The sequence below is a fragment of the Erpetoichthys calabaricus genome, chromosome 2 (genome assembly GCF_900747795.2).
Source record: "Erpetoichthys calabaricus chromosome 2, fErpCal1.3, whole genome shotgun sequence".
Taxonomy (NCBI): Eukaryota; Metazoa; Chordata; class Cladistia; order Polypteriformes; family Polypteridae; genus Erpetoichthys; species Erpetoichthys calabaricus.
The window spans coordinates 277,685,686-277,702,116 of NC_041395.2; the positions used below are offsets into that span (position 1 = coordinate 277,685,686).

The window sequence follows — 16,431 nt, forward strand, 5'->3', positions numbered from 1 at the left end:
TGTCTGGCAGTTGCACACCGTTGGGCGTATGTGGTGTATTTATTTCATTTGATTCCTTTATTTAAACATTCTGGTGATCTGCCTTCATTAATGTAGAAAAATGAGAGCAGTAAATAAATTCCTTCATTAATAATTATTTGTGACAAAACTATAGTTTCTTTAAGCAGTAAGAACAAGTGCATCCCTTGCACTAAACATTTTTGGTAACCATTTCTTGTACCTATTAGTTATTTATTTGTCTTTAAGCCTGAGTGTTGTGAATTTGCTGTAGTATCTTTAGTCATTTGTGTACATGCAATATCCCCTTTCATTTTATTTTTTAATATGGAAAAGGAAGATATTTATATGTTGGACCTGTAATAAGTTTTTTAATGTGAACGTCAGAAGATCTGTGTTTATCTTAGATAATATCAGGAAGAGATTAAAAACTATGCTTTCCTTTATACATGCATCTACTGAACCTTTTTTTTTTCCTGTACACACCTCACTTCTACTTTCGCAGGAACAAAAATGCTTTATGTATAAGTATGTGAAGTGCCTTGTGATAGTATACTTCCTCTAGGGTGCTATGCAAACATGCAGTTGCTTAATGTTTAAATGTATAACTTGTAGTATTGTACATATATAAATTTACTTTTTAAATTCTGCAGTCAAAAGGATTAACAACATTAATTGGTCTTCAATGAGCTTTTGTGTGAGTGTGACCTATAATGGGCTAGCATTTTTTCTTTGTCAGGTTCCTGTCTTGAACTCATGAGCTTAGGTTTAAATTTAGAATGTTCCACGCTTTTGAGCGTAGACTGAAATCAGAACTTTGGGAAAGGTAGAAGTGATGTTTGCATAATTTATCAGTCAGAAATGCTAAAACTCATCTTATACATTGACAAAGCATAATATGAGTAGTGACATCCTTTACATATTCTACAACTGTGTGATGATCAGTTTTCTACACTGGTGTGTGCTGGGCCCGGCTCAGTTATTAGATGGAGTCACAATCTGCTGGAGGTAGCAGCAAAGGGGAGAGTGAAAACAAAATTGTGTGCCATTATGAACAATGCTGTGCATCTCGTCTTCAACACACTAGCATTGAGTAGTTTTGCTATGAATTATTCTTACGAACAAGAAATGCTACTGTGGCTCCTTTATACTAAGGGCAAATTGCAAAATAATGAAGAGAAATTACTTTAATATCAGTTGTGTCTCAGGTAAGTAACTCAATACAGGGTAGCACTCATAACAGAAATTAATGAGAGTCTGGATACAAATCCAGTTGACAGCTACTTTATTTCAAACATGAGCCTTAGTATAAAAGAGTCTGATGCAATCAAAGTAACATTGGATACAAGTATTACCTTATATGGATATACTCCATACCAAGGTGTGATGTACAAGGCTAAGGACAAGCTTGGATCTAAATGAACCAGTAATGTTTCCAAAAAAAGACTACACCCATTTTTGTCCCTTCAGCAGTAACTCATAAGTACAGAAAGGTTGGGAATACATTTTCTCTATACCAAGGCATGGTATACAACTCTTTGTCAACATTAAAGTCATTTTTAAAAAACAGAGAAAGCCACCAAGAAGTCCTATCCTACAGTCTAACCCCAAACAAAATTATACTTTTAAAATCAGCTTCTCAGGAGGCTTTCTAATCTGTTGTGGATGAGCCCCGAGACTCTCTTCAGAAACTTTTCTAATCTGTTTTGGAAGAGCCCCGAGACTCTCTTCAGAAACTTCTGCCGGAGGTGCGAGATTTTGCCCTGGATTAATGTCATTTCCCTCATTTGTATCCGACTCAGCCCAGTAGGTTCTGTCTCTGGAACATTGGCAATAATGTGTATGGATGTTTCCCATTCCACTGCACCAGTTTCCACTTTGCCGTCCAGATGAAATTCCAGCCGTGCCGTTTCATCATCTTGCCTTTTACCTGTACGAGATATAAGAAACTTGCTCAATTTTTTTATAATTTTACCTGGCCCCCATCTTGAGCTTTCTCCACCCCTGTACATTCTAACTAACACACTCTGCTGACATATAAATTCTCTAGCTCCTCCATATTTTTATACTCTAGTTCCTCTCTCATAATTTTGTACAGCAGTTGCTTCATTACTGACCTCTGGGTCTGTACCTGTGTATTCAGAAACACCTGCACAGGTACCTGTTGTGGAGTGAGGTGTGGTTTGATAAGCAAACAAGAAATTAGCGATATTGTGATATAATGATCTCTGGCACCTTGTTTGTATTTTCCAGCTCTAATTTGAAGCCCCATTGCTTTTCGAACAATAGGGTTCTAGAGTCTTGTGTCTTACTACATTTAGTCTAAAGAACTCGACAAATTCAGCAGACTTTAATTGTGGACCATTGTCTGATACCGTCTCTTCTGGTTGATCATAGGCAGTGCATAGTTTTCTCAAAACCTCAACCAACCTAATGGTAGTGGTGGCATTCATCTTTTTAATCTCAACCCACCTAAAATAAGCATCCACTAAGACTAAAAAGATATTTTCATTTTTTCTTTTCCACAAAAATCCAAGTGAAGCCTCTGCTAGGGTCTTTCATTCCAGCTCTAAGCACGTACAGGTGCTTTTCTCTATTGTCAGTTCTGTTAGCCTCTGAAAATAAAGCTTCAATCCATCCTCACTTAGATACTGTGGCCACCCATGCAATGTATAGAATTTAACCTTATTCAACACTGAGTCTCTAGCTGTCACTTGAGCAATATCTGCTGCTGAAGCTGGAAGAACATCTAAGAAAGACACTTTGTATTCTAAGTTTGATTTTGGACCAGTCTCTTTTAACGGCAATCGTGATAATTCATCAACATTCCAATACTCGGCAGATTTTTTTAAATCGAATCTCATATTGATAAGATGCTAAGATTAATGCCCATCTAATGTAGTCTTGCATGAGCTAAAGTGGGAGTTACTTTTTTGGACCTAAAATTTTGACTAGAGGCTTGTGATCAGTGACTAACTCAAATTTTCTGAAATATAGATATTCATGAAGTTTTAACAGCCCGAAAACAATAGCAAGTGCCTCCTTTTCAGTCTGCAGATAGTTTTACTCTGCCTTACTGACTGTCCAAGAAGCATGTGCAATAGGCCTCTATTTGCCATCTATGTATGCATTTGTGTGCAACAACAGCTCCCACACCATAGGCTGAAGCATCGCAGGCTAAGGAAACGGGCAAGCTCAGATCAAAATGAACCAGTAATGTTTCCAAACAAAGTTGCTGTTTGGTTTTTACAAAAGTTGAAGGCACCTGCTCAGACCACACCCATTTTTATCCCTTCTGCAGTAACTCTGTCATAGGTTTAATAGATCTAGAAAGGTTGAGAATAAAATTTCTCTATATTAAGGCATGGTAAACAACCCTTTAATTGCCAAAATAAAAGTACATTTTAAAAACGGACAAAACAACCAAGAAGTCCTATCATAGAATACCAACAAAAGAATACAACTTAACAAAGAAGACGTAGAATAAGGTTTTGAACCTCGGACAGGCAGAAATCCTGGCTGAAAACAACGATACCGAACCAGCTGTTTAGTGCTTTCTATATTGTAAGGCTTGTATTGATAACCTCTGCTGAGGCAATATTCAGTCAGTGGAGATGCACATTATCTTTGACTTGTCTGTATATAATTTTTCTTCATGTTCTCACTGATGTTTTGGAAGGCAATTTTAAAGTCTGTTTAGGCTTGCTTGTTTTGTTCACTGAGAAACCAGAAAAATCGGGAAGTACTGTATATCTCTTTGTATATGTACGGTCTGTCACATTTATTTTTTTTCTGTTCGGTTTATTCAGTCATGTATGATATATATTTGTTTAAATTTGTTTGGTGCTCCCTGTTTTATTATTTTCCACAATACAGATATTTTTTGAATGACTTCAGTTGATTAAAGTGGTCCTAATGTGATGATACATCACAGTAGAACTACCCATTGTTAATGTAGGAAATTAGGTCAGTAGAAGCACCTAAACTGGATTCAATCTGAAAAGTATATCTGCATAGATTATACTGTGATTTATAGTAACTATGGTAATTTTTAATTATATTGTGATATACATTTTTGGCCATACCACCCACCCCTGGCCAAGACAAACCTTGTTTTGTGGTCTCTGAACCATCTTTGTTTTGATTTCAAGGTCTTAATTTAGGGTTTAAGTGATAGTCAACTTTAGATTTAATTTCTGCTGATAGTTTTTGGATTCCATGATACCATGTATCCTAACAAACAGTTCACAGTTCACGACATCTGGCAGAAAGCTAGTCCCATATGATGAAGTATTTGTTGTATGATTGTAGTTTTACAGATTTTCTGACTCCAAGACCTAGCTAATGTCCTTGGGAGATTCTTTGGCCACTCAAACCATCCTCCTCATTGTGCATAAAAGCACATCCTCTTCCAGGTGAATAACATTTCCAGTTGCTTTAAACTTTTTATTTCTTTGATAGTGGGGAAAGTGAATTTTCAGTTGTTTTGCTATTTTGTTATAGCTACTGTATTTCCAAATTTGTGCAGTTTAACATCATTTTGTTGTTGTTGGCTTGTGTTTCATGTCATATGTATACTCCAGTGAAACAGGCAGCCATGGTTGACTGTTCAAGTGTTTTACTTACTCATTTGAACTTAAAAAAGATAATGCTGTACATGAACGAGAATATACTTCAGTTAGATTTTACTCCTATGACTTTCTAAAGGTTGCCAATAATTGTGGCACACATGTATTTGAGAAAATACTTGTTTTATGATGAGACTTTTTTTGTTTTCAATTATTTTGCTTCAGTTAAAGTTTGCAGTTGTTAATATTTTGAATGAAAGATCAAGACAGTAAACAATAAAGTCTTTTTTCATAGCCCGTTTTGCTTTACAGTATTTACAAAGGGTGCTAATATGAATGGAGAAAAAATACAAGCTTACATTCATTTTCAGTGATGCCCTGACATGGAAAGGCATCTCACAAGTAGCAGTGGTTTATTTCTACTCAAGCAGAGAGGAAAAAAAAAATCTTAGATTCTGATTTTGATTTGAATGATACAGAGACAGTAATTTGTGTTAATGATGGTGATGCATATACTTACTGTATATGTATAAGAATAGAATTGAATAACCCATTGTTCAGTTCTGACTTGAAAGCCCAATTTAGTGCGTCATGTAGAGAGTCTTTGTATTCTCAGTGTTAATGTAAAAACATTGGTGAATTGGCAGATGGTAGAAACAAACTGTTGTCCCTAGATTTCATTTACTGCCATTCTTGGAATGGAATAATCTGTGTGGCATACTGCAGATGCAAACACATTCATGACATTTGTGGCTTTATAAAGTCAGTTTCATATTGTAACAGATGCTAACCATTTGCAGAACAATTTATATTTCATTTACTTTTCACATCAGTCTATATATTTTTGCTGAATATTAGGAATAGGATGTATTTTGTGTGATTGTAATATACATTTTTATTTTAACTTATTTTTATAGTGATCGCAATCTCAGAACACACTCTCATCACAGTAAATTACATTAGATCCATTTACATTTATTTGCTTGGCAGATGCTTTTATCCAAAGCGACTTACAACAGAGGTAAACAATCAAGTGACATTAGGCTAGTCTGTTCAGCAAGTTCTATAGTACAGTAATCCCTCCTCCATCGCGGGGGTTGCGTTCCAGAGCCATCCGCGAAGTAGAAACCATATGTTTATATGGTTATTTTTATATTGTCATGCTTGGGTCACAGATTTGCGCAGAAACACAGGAGGTTGTAGAGAGACAGGAACGTTATTCAAACACTGCAAACAAACATTTGTCTCTTTTTCAAAAGTTTAAACTGTGCTCCATGACAAGACAGAGATGACAGTTCTGTCTCACAATTAAAAGAATGCAAACATATCTTCCTCTTCAAAGGAGTGCGTGTCAGGAGCAGAGACTGTCATAAAGACATAGAAAGCAAACAAATCAATAGGGCTGTTTGGCTTTTAAGTATGTGAAGCACCTCGGCACAAAGCTGTTGAAGGCGGCAGCTCACACCCCCTCCGTCAGGAGCAGGGAGAGAGAGAGAGAGAGAGATAGAGAGAGACAGAGAAAAACAAACATGCAAAAATCAATACGTGCCCTTCGAGCTTTTAAGTATGCGAAGCACCGTGCAGCATGTCGCTTCACTAAGCAGCTGCACAGAAGGTAGCAACGTGAAGATAATCTTTCAGCATTTTTAGACGAGCGTCCATATCGTCTAGGTGTGCAAACAGCCCCCCTGCTCACACCCCCTACGTCAGGATCAGAGAAAGCGCAAGAGAGAGAAAGAGAAAAGTAAGTTGGGTAGCTTCTCAGCCATCTGCCAATAGCGTCCCTTGTATGAAATCAACTGGGCAAACCAACTGAGGAAGCATGCACCAGAAATTAAAAGACCCATTGTCCTCAGAAATCTGCGAACCAGCAAAAAATCCGCGATATATATTTAAATATGCTTACATATAAAATCCGCGATAGAGTGAAGCCGCGAAAGGCGAAGCGCGATATAGCGAGGGATCACTGTATAGGTAGCAAAGTTAATGGCCAAAATTGAAAAGATGCAATAATTAATAATTTACAATCGTAGATTATAATCGATAAAGCAATTAAACTTAAAACAACAAATTAACCAACAATATAAAAGATTTTTTTTGTTTTGCTTTCAATCAATTAGATGAATGGAGGTGGATAGCCTGTTCCACCAATTAGGAACTACACAGGAAGAGAGTCTGGATTGAGACTTGATATCACGTGGAGGTGGCATCACCAGATGCTGCTTACTGGCAGACCTCAGTGGACTAGAAGGTGCATATCACCTCAGTAGTGTCTCCATATACACAGGTGCTGACCACTGACTATTCTGCAGGCAAACATCAGGGATTTGAACTTAATGCATGCTGCTTCATGGAGCCAGTGTAGCAACCTGAAGAGGAAGTGACATGTGCCCGTCTTGGCTGGTTAAATATAAGATGGGCCGCTGAATACTGGATCATCTGCAGCGGCTTGATAGAATATGCCAGGTACTCATGCCAGAACAAATTGCAGTAGTCCAGACTCGACAAAACCAGAACCTGGAACAGACATTGATCTGCATACTATGTCAGATAAGGTCTGATCTTGTGGATGTCGTACAGCATTAATCCGCATGAACAATGTAACTAAGTAAACTTTTTTTTTTGAAGTACGGATACGTCTTTTACAATATTCTGTCTTTAGTTGTCAATCCTCCCTATTAGGCCACGCAAATACCACCAGTACCCATCAGTCTGTTTTGCTGTGTCTTTGATTTGTGTAAAGCATGTTGTCAGTACAGTGAAGAGCATGTAAGGTAGCATGCTATTAATAAATATTGACAAATAAACAAAGTGTTATCTAATTTTCTCTTTTTATAACATCGCCAAATTTCAATCAAATTTGTCAAAGGATTTTTGAGATTTGTAGAGTATTTAGTTGTCCTTTGTTAATGACCCCTACTGGTACAGATACACCATCCTGTCAAATTTCAGCTTTTTAACTAAATGGTAAATAGTGTTTTTGTTGATGAGTGAATGAGTCATTCATCCTTGCATTATATACACATATAGAAAATATATTTGTATTTTTTTTTGTTTTGAAAGATAACATATAAGATAGGAGTGCTAGTCTGTCTCTCAAGCATGCTTGCATTACACTGATTTGTATTTCATGCTACTCGATCCTTAATATACTGAGTAACAGCAAGGAAACTGATGATATCTGTCAGTTGCAAGACAAGGATTAAAACAAAAGAGAGCCCTGTGTTGTTGCTATATGTATGTTTTTACAATACCAGTATATTGTAGTTACAGTGCATCCGGAAAGTATTCACAGTGCATCACTTTTTCCACATTTTGTTATGTTACAGCCTTATTCCAAAATGGATTAAATTCATTTTTTTCCTCAGAATTCTACACACAACACCCCATAATGACAACGTGAAAAATGTTTACTTGAGGTTTTTGCAAATTTATTAAAAATAAATAAACTGAGAAAGCACATGTACATAAGTATTCACAGCCTTTGCCATGAAGCTCAAAATTGAGCTCAGGTGCATCCTGTTTCCCCTGATCATCCTTGAGATGTTTCTGCAGCTTAATTGGAGTCCACCTGTGGTAAATTCAGTTGATTGGACATGATTTGGAAAGGCACACATCTGTCTATATAAAGTCCCATAGTTGACAGTTCATGTCAGCGCACAAACCAAGCATGAAGTCAAAGGAATTGTCTGTAGACCTCCGAGACAGGATTGTCTCGAGGCACAAATCTGGGGAAGGTTACAGAAACATTTCTGCTGCTTTGAAGGTCCCAATGAGCACAGTGGCCTCCATCATCCGTAAGTGGAAGAAGTTCGAAACCACCAGGACTTTTCCTAGAGCTGGCCAGCCATCTAAACTGAGCGATCGGGGGAGAAGGGCCTTAGTCAGGGAGGTGACCAAGAACCCGATGGTCACTCTGTCAGAGCTCCAGAGGTCCTCTGTGGAGAGAGGAGAACCTTCCAGAAGGACAACCATCTCTGCAGCAATCCACCAATCAGGCCTGTATGGTAGAGTGGCCAGACGGAAGCCACTCCTTAGTAAAAGGCACATGGCAGCCCGCCTGGAGTTTGCCAAAAGGCACCTGAAGGACTCTCAGACCATGACAAACAAAATTCTCTGGCCTGATGAGACAAAGATTGAACTCTTTGGTGTGAATGCCAGGCGTCACATTTGGGGAAAACCTGGCACCATCCCTACAGTGAAGCATGGTGGTGGCAGCATCATGCTGTGGGGATGTTTTTCAGCGGCAGGGACTGGGAGACTAGTCAGGATAAAGGGAAAGATGACTGCAGCAATGTACAGAGACATCCTGGATGAAAACCTGCTCCAGAGCGCTCTTGACCTTAGACTGGGGTGACAGTTCATCTTTCAGCAGGACAACAACCATAAGCACACAGCCAAGATATCAAAGGAGTGGCTTAAGGACAACTCTGTGAATGTCCTTGAGTGGCCCAGCCAGAGCCCAGACTTGAATCCAATTGAACATCTCTGGAGTGATCTTAAAATGGCTGTGCACCGACGCTTCCCATCCAACCTGATGGAGCTTGAGAAGTACTGCAAAGAGGAATGGGCGAAACTGGCCAAGGATAGGTGTGCCAAGCTTGTTGCATCATATTCAACAAGACTTGAGGCTGTAATTGCTGCCAAAGGTGCATCGACAAAGTATTGAGCAAGGCTGTGAATACTTATGTACATGGGATTTCTCAGTTTTTTTATTTTTAATAAATTTGCAAAAACCTCAAGTAAACTTTTTTCATGTTGTCATTATGGGGTGTTGTGTGCAGAATTCTGAGGAAAAAAATGAATTTAATCCATTTTGGAATAAGGCTGTAACATAACAAAATGTGGAAAAAGTGTTGCGCTGTGAATACTTTCCGGATGCACTGTAATGGTGTATTACTGCAGTATGGTGTTTTGTGTCAACATCGTGAGTATTTTATTGTCATTTTAGTTAACTCTGTTGTATTTGTAATTAGTGCTTTGGGCTGGTAAGTACACATGCAATTAATAAGGATGCTTTAAAATTAATTTTGAACTGCTTTCAGTGCACAACCAGTTAGTAGTTCTAATATCTCTTCAAAACCATATTAAAATAGAAAAATAAATCTGTTAAACATATAATTTGACAATTTAATAACTAGGTGTTTCAACTGTGCATTAAATGTTTATACATCTGCTGCTCAGTAAAATAAATCAAGGAATGTAACTTTGAAATATGTATGGTCAAAATATTCCAAGAGTACAGTGGCAGTTACTGGCAGGAGCATTAAATAAGTAAACACAGAAGAATGGTGCTTTCATATCTGAAACGATGAACGCCTACTTGTACTATGTTTTGTCTAGATTTCTGCAGGTGTGGAAACAACACTCCTCCCCTGTATTAGTAGCAGTGAAATGTGTAAGTTAAGTCACTCTGAAACGTCTGTCACAAGGAGATGAAGTTGAGTAGCAGGAATGGCGCAACTTAGTCAGCCTTTGAAAGATCTTTAATTACGAAATACAATATAGATATAAATATGCTGCCTTTCAATCATATTGGTTTCTTGGCCAATTTTCCAAGTTTGTTAAGTAAATTCTACACCAAAATGATGTTCTTACGTGACATTTGTATTTTAAAACACTAAAACAATAGATTTTTAATGTGTTTTATGTTAGGAAAAAGGAAATGATAGTTTTAATTTTATCATATTTTTATTTTTAGATTTTTTTATTTTTCAGTTTTACCTTGATGCATAGTCCCTGGCCTGCTGATAAAAATCAGCTCCACAGCAAAATGCTATTGCCACCATACTTTGTGGTTGCTATGCTTTTTAGTGGTTTAGAAAGTGTTACATTTGTGCCACACATCTCTTTGAACGTTAGCCAGGAAGCCCTATCTCGATCTCATCTGACCACAAAACCTCTTTTTTTTTTTTTTTTTTTTTTTTTTTTAAAAACATACCTGGGTTGTTATTCAGATGTACTTTCACTTTTTTTTTTGCAACAAAACTAGTGTTACACCGAACTCTTCATATGGTTGATTGATGTACTTTTACTCCAGTCTCATCTAATGAACTCTGTAGCTCTTTGAAAGTGATTGTCAGTCTGTATAATGTAGCATACTGATAATTTGAGCGACTTTTGAAGAGTAACTTTTCCTAAGCAGCATTTAGGTGGTAACAACATCTGCTTCCTGATAGTTCAACCAACAATGTCTGCTAAATGTTTTGTGCCTTTTTCCTTATTTGTGCATTGTTATTATTTTTATCTAACTTCATTGGAATGTGATTTATTATGGAGATTTTATCCAAGCTATATGGAAGTTATTTAATGATTCACTAGTGGAGACTGGTTTTCTCCATAGTCAATTGTTTTTTTACTGTTCTACTCTTAGAGCTTTCATAATATAAGAATGAAATACTTTCATAAATAGCAAATGTCTGAAGTTTTTTTTATATATTATTTCATAATATAAACTAGTGTTATGGTAAAAAGTAATTGAGTTTCTTTGCTTTCAAATAAAAATATCACAGTGTAGGCATTTGTTGCAGTAAAAATAAAGAATTGGTTAAAGAACTGAGTACTTTTTGAAGACAATGTATAATAAAAAAAAAGGAATGACTGTTTCTTCTAAGTTAACTACAATTCTTTTTGAGATTTTTTTTTTGCTTTAGAATAAATACGGTTTCTGTATGAAATATTGTTTATATGTGAAGAGGAGGCAGATGATCTGCTGTTTTCATATCAACAGATTAAAACATTTCAGTATAATACAGGAAAAAAGAAACTTGTTTGAAGTAATTTTGGTCAGACCATTCAGGAAGGAGTTGTTGTTGTTCTACTTACTTTTTACTGCCGTTTCAAAATTGGGCTTTTGCACCTAAACAGAACAGACACGAACAGTAGCTAAAATACTAGTGAGTCAATCTCTCTCTGTGAATGTCACTAAAACATAGGAAGTGATTTTTAAATTCAGGAGACCACATGCTAAATGTGCTTTTATGCACATTGGGTGGGGCTTCAACTGTGATGGTTGACCACTTTAAGTTTCAGGGTGTTCATATTTCTGAGGACCTCACCTGACCTCAACATTATAGCCTCAGTCAAGTAGACAAAGCAGCACCTTCATTTCTTAAGGAATACAAAACTGAAAATTCTTAACAGTTTCTGTAACTATACAATAGAGAGCATCCTGACCAGCTGTAATGCGGAAATTGCATTCATCAGACAGGAAGACTCTGCATTGGGTAGTTAATACAGCACTGACTCGGCACTTCTTCCCATTCAGGACATCTGCTGGACGAGGTACAAAAGCAGGGCCCAGAGCATTGTTAAAGACCCTTCCAGAGACTGTTAGGTCCCCTTTTATCCATCGGATGGTTCTGCAGTATTCAGAACAACACAGCTTATGTCTGTCCGCTTTTCACGAGAGAACTACTCAATGGATATAGATCAGTTTTTTTCTATGATTTACTTGAACATTCCAGTTGATTTTACGACTTCTGTCATCCAGCTAAGTATCGTACGTCGCTTGTGGCAGTGATTTATTCATGCAAATCCGAGAGAGAGGCTGCAGGCCGAGCAGAGGGGGAAACGGGACCTCAGGAGTGGGGAGCAGGACTGGGCCCTCCTCGCTCGCATGCGGATTGTTAAAGAGTAACGTTTGACATTTTTAAGAGAGAGATCACAGCTACATGTGTTTTAGAGAGTAGCTGCTGATTGGCACAGATATCACGGCCACAGGCTTTGCTCCCCACACGGGGGACACTCTCCCGTCAGAGCTGAACATGATCAGATACATTGATTTTTAAGTTTGTCCTGTTTCACTACTATGTGGGGAGAGCCGCGAGAGACAGATAGTTTTTACTATAACATGGCTGCTTGTGCTGATTGACACATTTGCAAAACAAAGACGCTGATGAGGAGGTGCCAAGGAATTTAAGGTGGCCTGGCCTTGCCTTATGACTTTTTTCATAGTCTTCAGGTATTCTAGTGTTAAAATGTGAATAGTTAAGTGAGCAGAAGATGAAATGATCACCAAAAGGCATAAAGTTAAAGATCACGCATTCTTTTCAGTATTTTATGTAAGATTAGTGTATTGATTTTGATTTGTACAATTGAATAGTGAAAAAAGGAAGAGAGCACCAAGCAAAAGTTTGGACACCCCAAGATATGTGAGGTTTCAGATAACTACGGGTCTCAGACCTTAATTACCTTGTTAGGGCTATGGCTTGTTCAGTCAGTCATCGTTAGGAAACTCCAGGTGATGCAAATTACAAAGCTGTATAAAATTCTGACTCCTCAAACCTTTTCTCGACAATCAGCAGCCATGCTGAAAAATAAAAACTGCTCACAAAGCAGGAAATGGCTACAAGAAGATAGTAGTGTTTTCAGGTGGCTGTTTCCTCAGTTTGTAATATTATTAAGAAATGGCAGTTAACAGGAACGGTTGAGGTCAAATTGAGGTCTGGAAGACCACGAAAAGAACTTTTATGAAAAAACTGCTCATTGGATTAGCAGGAAGGCAAATAAGAACTCATGGCTGACTGCAAAAAAACTCTACAAAAAACCTTTAAGAAGATTTAGAAGATTCTGGAGTAATGGCGCACTGTACTACTGTGTAGTGACACCTGAATAAATATGACCTTCATGGTAGTGTCCGCAAATGAAAAACTTTTCTACCACAAAATTTAGTGTCTGAAGTTTGCAAATGAACATCTAAATAAGCCTGACGCATTTTGGAAACAAGTTCAAAATAGAACGTTTTGGCCACTTTGTGCAAAGGTATGTTTTGGGGGGGGAAAGAGTTCAATTCTAGGAAAAGAACACCTCTTCAGCTATTAAACATTAGGGTTGATCAGTCCGTCCTTTGAGCTTGTGTTGCAGCTAGTGGTACAGGGAACATGTCATTGGTAGAAGGAAGAATTGATTAAAATAAATACCAGCAAATTCTGGAAGTAAACCAAAAGAGATGGGTCCTACAACAAGATAAAGATCTGAAACACACCTCAAAATCTACAATGGAATACCTGAAGAGACACAAAGTGACAGTGTTGCCATGGCCCTTACAGTCCCCCAACCTAAACATCATTGAAAATCAAAAGAGCAGTGCATGCAAGATGAACCAAGAATCTTGCAGAACAAGGGGGCTCCACCCCCGGCGTTTTGAACCCGTGCCCGCTGGGCAGCTACGTGTGAGGATGACGCACGTTTATTACGGAGCGTTCGCCCGTGTCACTCTGGGGCCTCCCACTGTTAATACGGAGCTCCGTCCGTACTATTATGCGGTGCATTGTGGACTCCGTAGTGTTTCCCGTTTCAGTTTGTATCTCGGTCAGTCGAGCTTTTGTTTTTGAAGCTTTTGAATTCCGGTCTTCATTATCTGTAACCTGCTGTCCATGTGTTTGGCCCCCCTCGTTTAACCTGTTTATGACGTTTTACTTTGCTTTCTACTCTGTCTTTCATTTGTGATCTCGCTTTATTCTGCTTTTGTTTCAATGACACCTGGTCCGTGGTGAATCTATTTTCGCTTTTTCAAGTAATAATTTTCATTTGTTTGCGATACTGTGATGTTTATCGTAACCATTATGCGGTGCATTGTGGAGCAGTGCGGACTCTGTAGTGTTTCCCGTTTCAGTTCGTATCTCGTTTAGTTGAGCTCTTTCTTTTTGGAGCAGTGCCTTCCTGGTCTGCGGCATTTCAGACGCATGTTGTAGGCGCCTGCATTCATTAATTATATCCAGGCAGGCGCGTGTTTGTATCTCGGTCACTCGAGCTGTGTCGTGTTGAATCCGTGCCTGCTTTGCCTACACAGTTTGAGACGCGCGTTGTAGTCGTTGTTTCTGCCTTTATATTCTGTATCTCGGTGTGCATGTGTTTCGTGCCTAGGTTTTTTTGAAGCTGTTGCATTCCAGTTTTCATCATCTGTAACCCGCTCTCCATGTGTTCGTCCCCATTCTTTAATCCCTTTATAAAGTTTTACTTTGTTTCCTACTTTGTGTTTTATTTCTGACCTCGCTTTATCCTGCTTGCGGCATGTCAGACGGTTCGTAGTTTTTCTCGTTTTACTCTGGGGAGGGGGGCTTTGTTCTGTAACCTGCTCTCCATGTGTTTGTCCCTGTTGTTTAACCTCTTTATGATGTTTTACTTAGTTTCCTACTCTGACGGTTTGTAGTCTCTCCCGTTTTGCTCTGGTGGGGGGGGGGGGGTTTGTGTGGCGCCTGCAGTCTCTCCCGTTTCACTCGGGGGGGGGGGGGGGGGGGGGGGCTTTGTTTGGCACTTGCGCACTATGTCTTTTGCGTCCACGGGCAGGTCCGTGCGTCCTCATTAAAATAAATACCAGCAAATTCTGGAAGTAAACCAAAAGAGATGGGTCCTACAACAAGATAAAGATCTGAAACACACCTCAAAATCTACAATGGAATACCTGAAGAGACACAAAGTGACAGTGTTGCCATGGCCCTTACAGTCCCCCAACCTAAACATCATTGAAAATCAAAAGAGCAGTGCATGCAAGATGAACCAAGAATCTTGCAGAATTAGAAGCCTTTTGCAAGGACGAATGGGCGAAAATATGATGGAAATAAAAATGTAATCATGCTTAAAATATTTAAGACATGTGTAACAGACATTTTAAGCAAGGGTGCCCAAAATTTTGCATGCCACTGTAACAGTCATTATCACCCAAGAGTTCTAGTTGTAAATATTTAGGATTTTTATGTGTCTGTTTATACTTTAGTATGTTTTTTGTAACTGTTTATTGTCTTGGTTGCAGTTTATTATTTTGCTCTTGAATCAACAAAAAGGTTTTGTTTCTAATGTACTATTTTGTATTGAAACAAGACAATAAACCTGACTTTTTATTATTATTATTGATTTCAGAGGCGGTGCTTTGCTGACTACTCCAAATGGTCCTGGATTTCACATAATGTTACCATTTATTACTACATACAGATCAGTGCAGGTAATATAATTTTGGCTCTTTATTTCCTTAAAGTATAGTGAGGGAAATATGTTTTTATCTAAAAATATTAAGCTACTAGAATGATACTTAGTTTTGTTACAGAAATCTAACTGGTCATTTTCCAGCTTGATATTTCTGAACAATTATGTAAAGAAATTGTAAACAACAAATGTCTACCGTATATACTTGCATTTAAGTTCTCCCGCAGATAAGTCGGGGCTTGATTTTACCGTATAATTTCCGGTATTTTATAATGTCGGTTGTATAAGTCGAATGTGGAAAACTCATGCTATTGGTCCAAGAGACAATGATATGCTAACACCCACCTGAGAGAGTAACCACGGATCACACTCTTCCCCCCCCCCCTATGTATTGTGCCTATGTGATCACACGCTAATACCCAAACTATTTCGAAGTGGTGTTTGCACGGTTTTGTGTTTTTTGCATTAAAAGTTTTAAATTAAAAGTCGTTGAAGTGGCAAAAGAAATTCTATGTGTCTGAGAAACTGGTCCAAGATTGGAGGAGGCAAGACGATGTTAAAAAAAAATAGTGTTGCATTTTTGAATGGGCATATAAGTCTGGGTCTGATTTTATGATTGATTTTTTCGGGTTTCAAGACCTGACTTATATGCGAGTATATACGGTATCTAATTCTATTAATTAAAAAATTTTCAAAATGATTAAGTGTCATCATTGGCTGTTGGTGTAATATGTTAATTCCCTGGTAGAATCTCAATGTATGAAGTTTATTTTCTTTCCCTGATTTGTTCTTGTAAAATGTTTAAATACCTGTTCTTTTTTCTGTTTTTTTCCTCCTTTTTTTGTAACTACCTCAACTCATAGTATTTGACAGCAGAATTAATGTAGAGCATCTTAAGTACATTTAACTAGTATAATTAAAAAAAACCCTTGCAGTTATTTTC

The 16,431-nt window shown here is 38.0% G+C and overlaps 1 protein-coding gene across 1 annotated transcript in view; it reads left to right on the forward strand.

The window, feature by feature from the left end:
- erlin1 (ER lipid raft associated 1) overlaps window positions 1-16,431 on the forward strand; it is a 50,453-nt gene that overhangs the window by 10,349 nt on the left and 23,673 nt on the right. Inside the window, exon 3 of the mRNA XM_028795591.2 lies at window positions 15,426-15,507. Within this exon, the coding sequence (XP_028651424.1) occupies window positions 15,426-15,507 (82 nt within the window). The remainder of the gene's footprint in view (window positions 1-15,425; window positions 15,508-16,431) is intronic.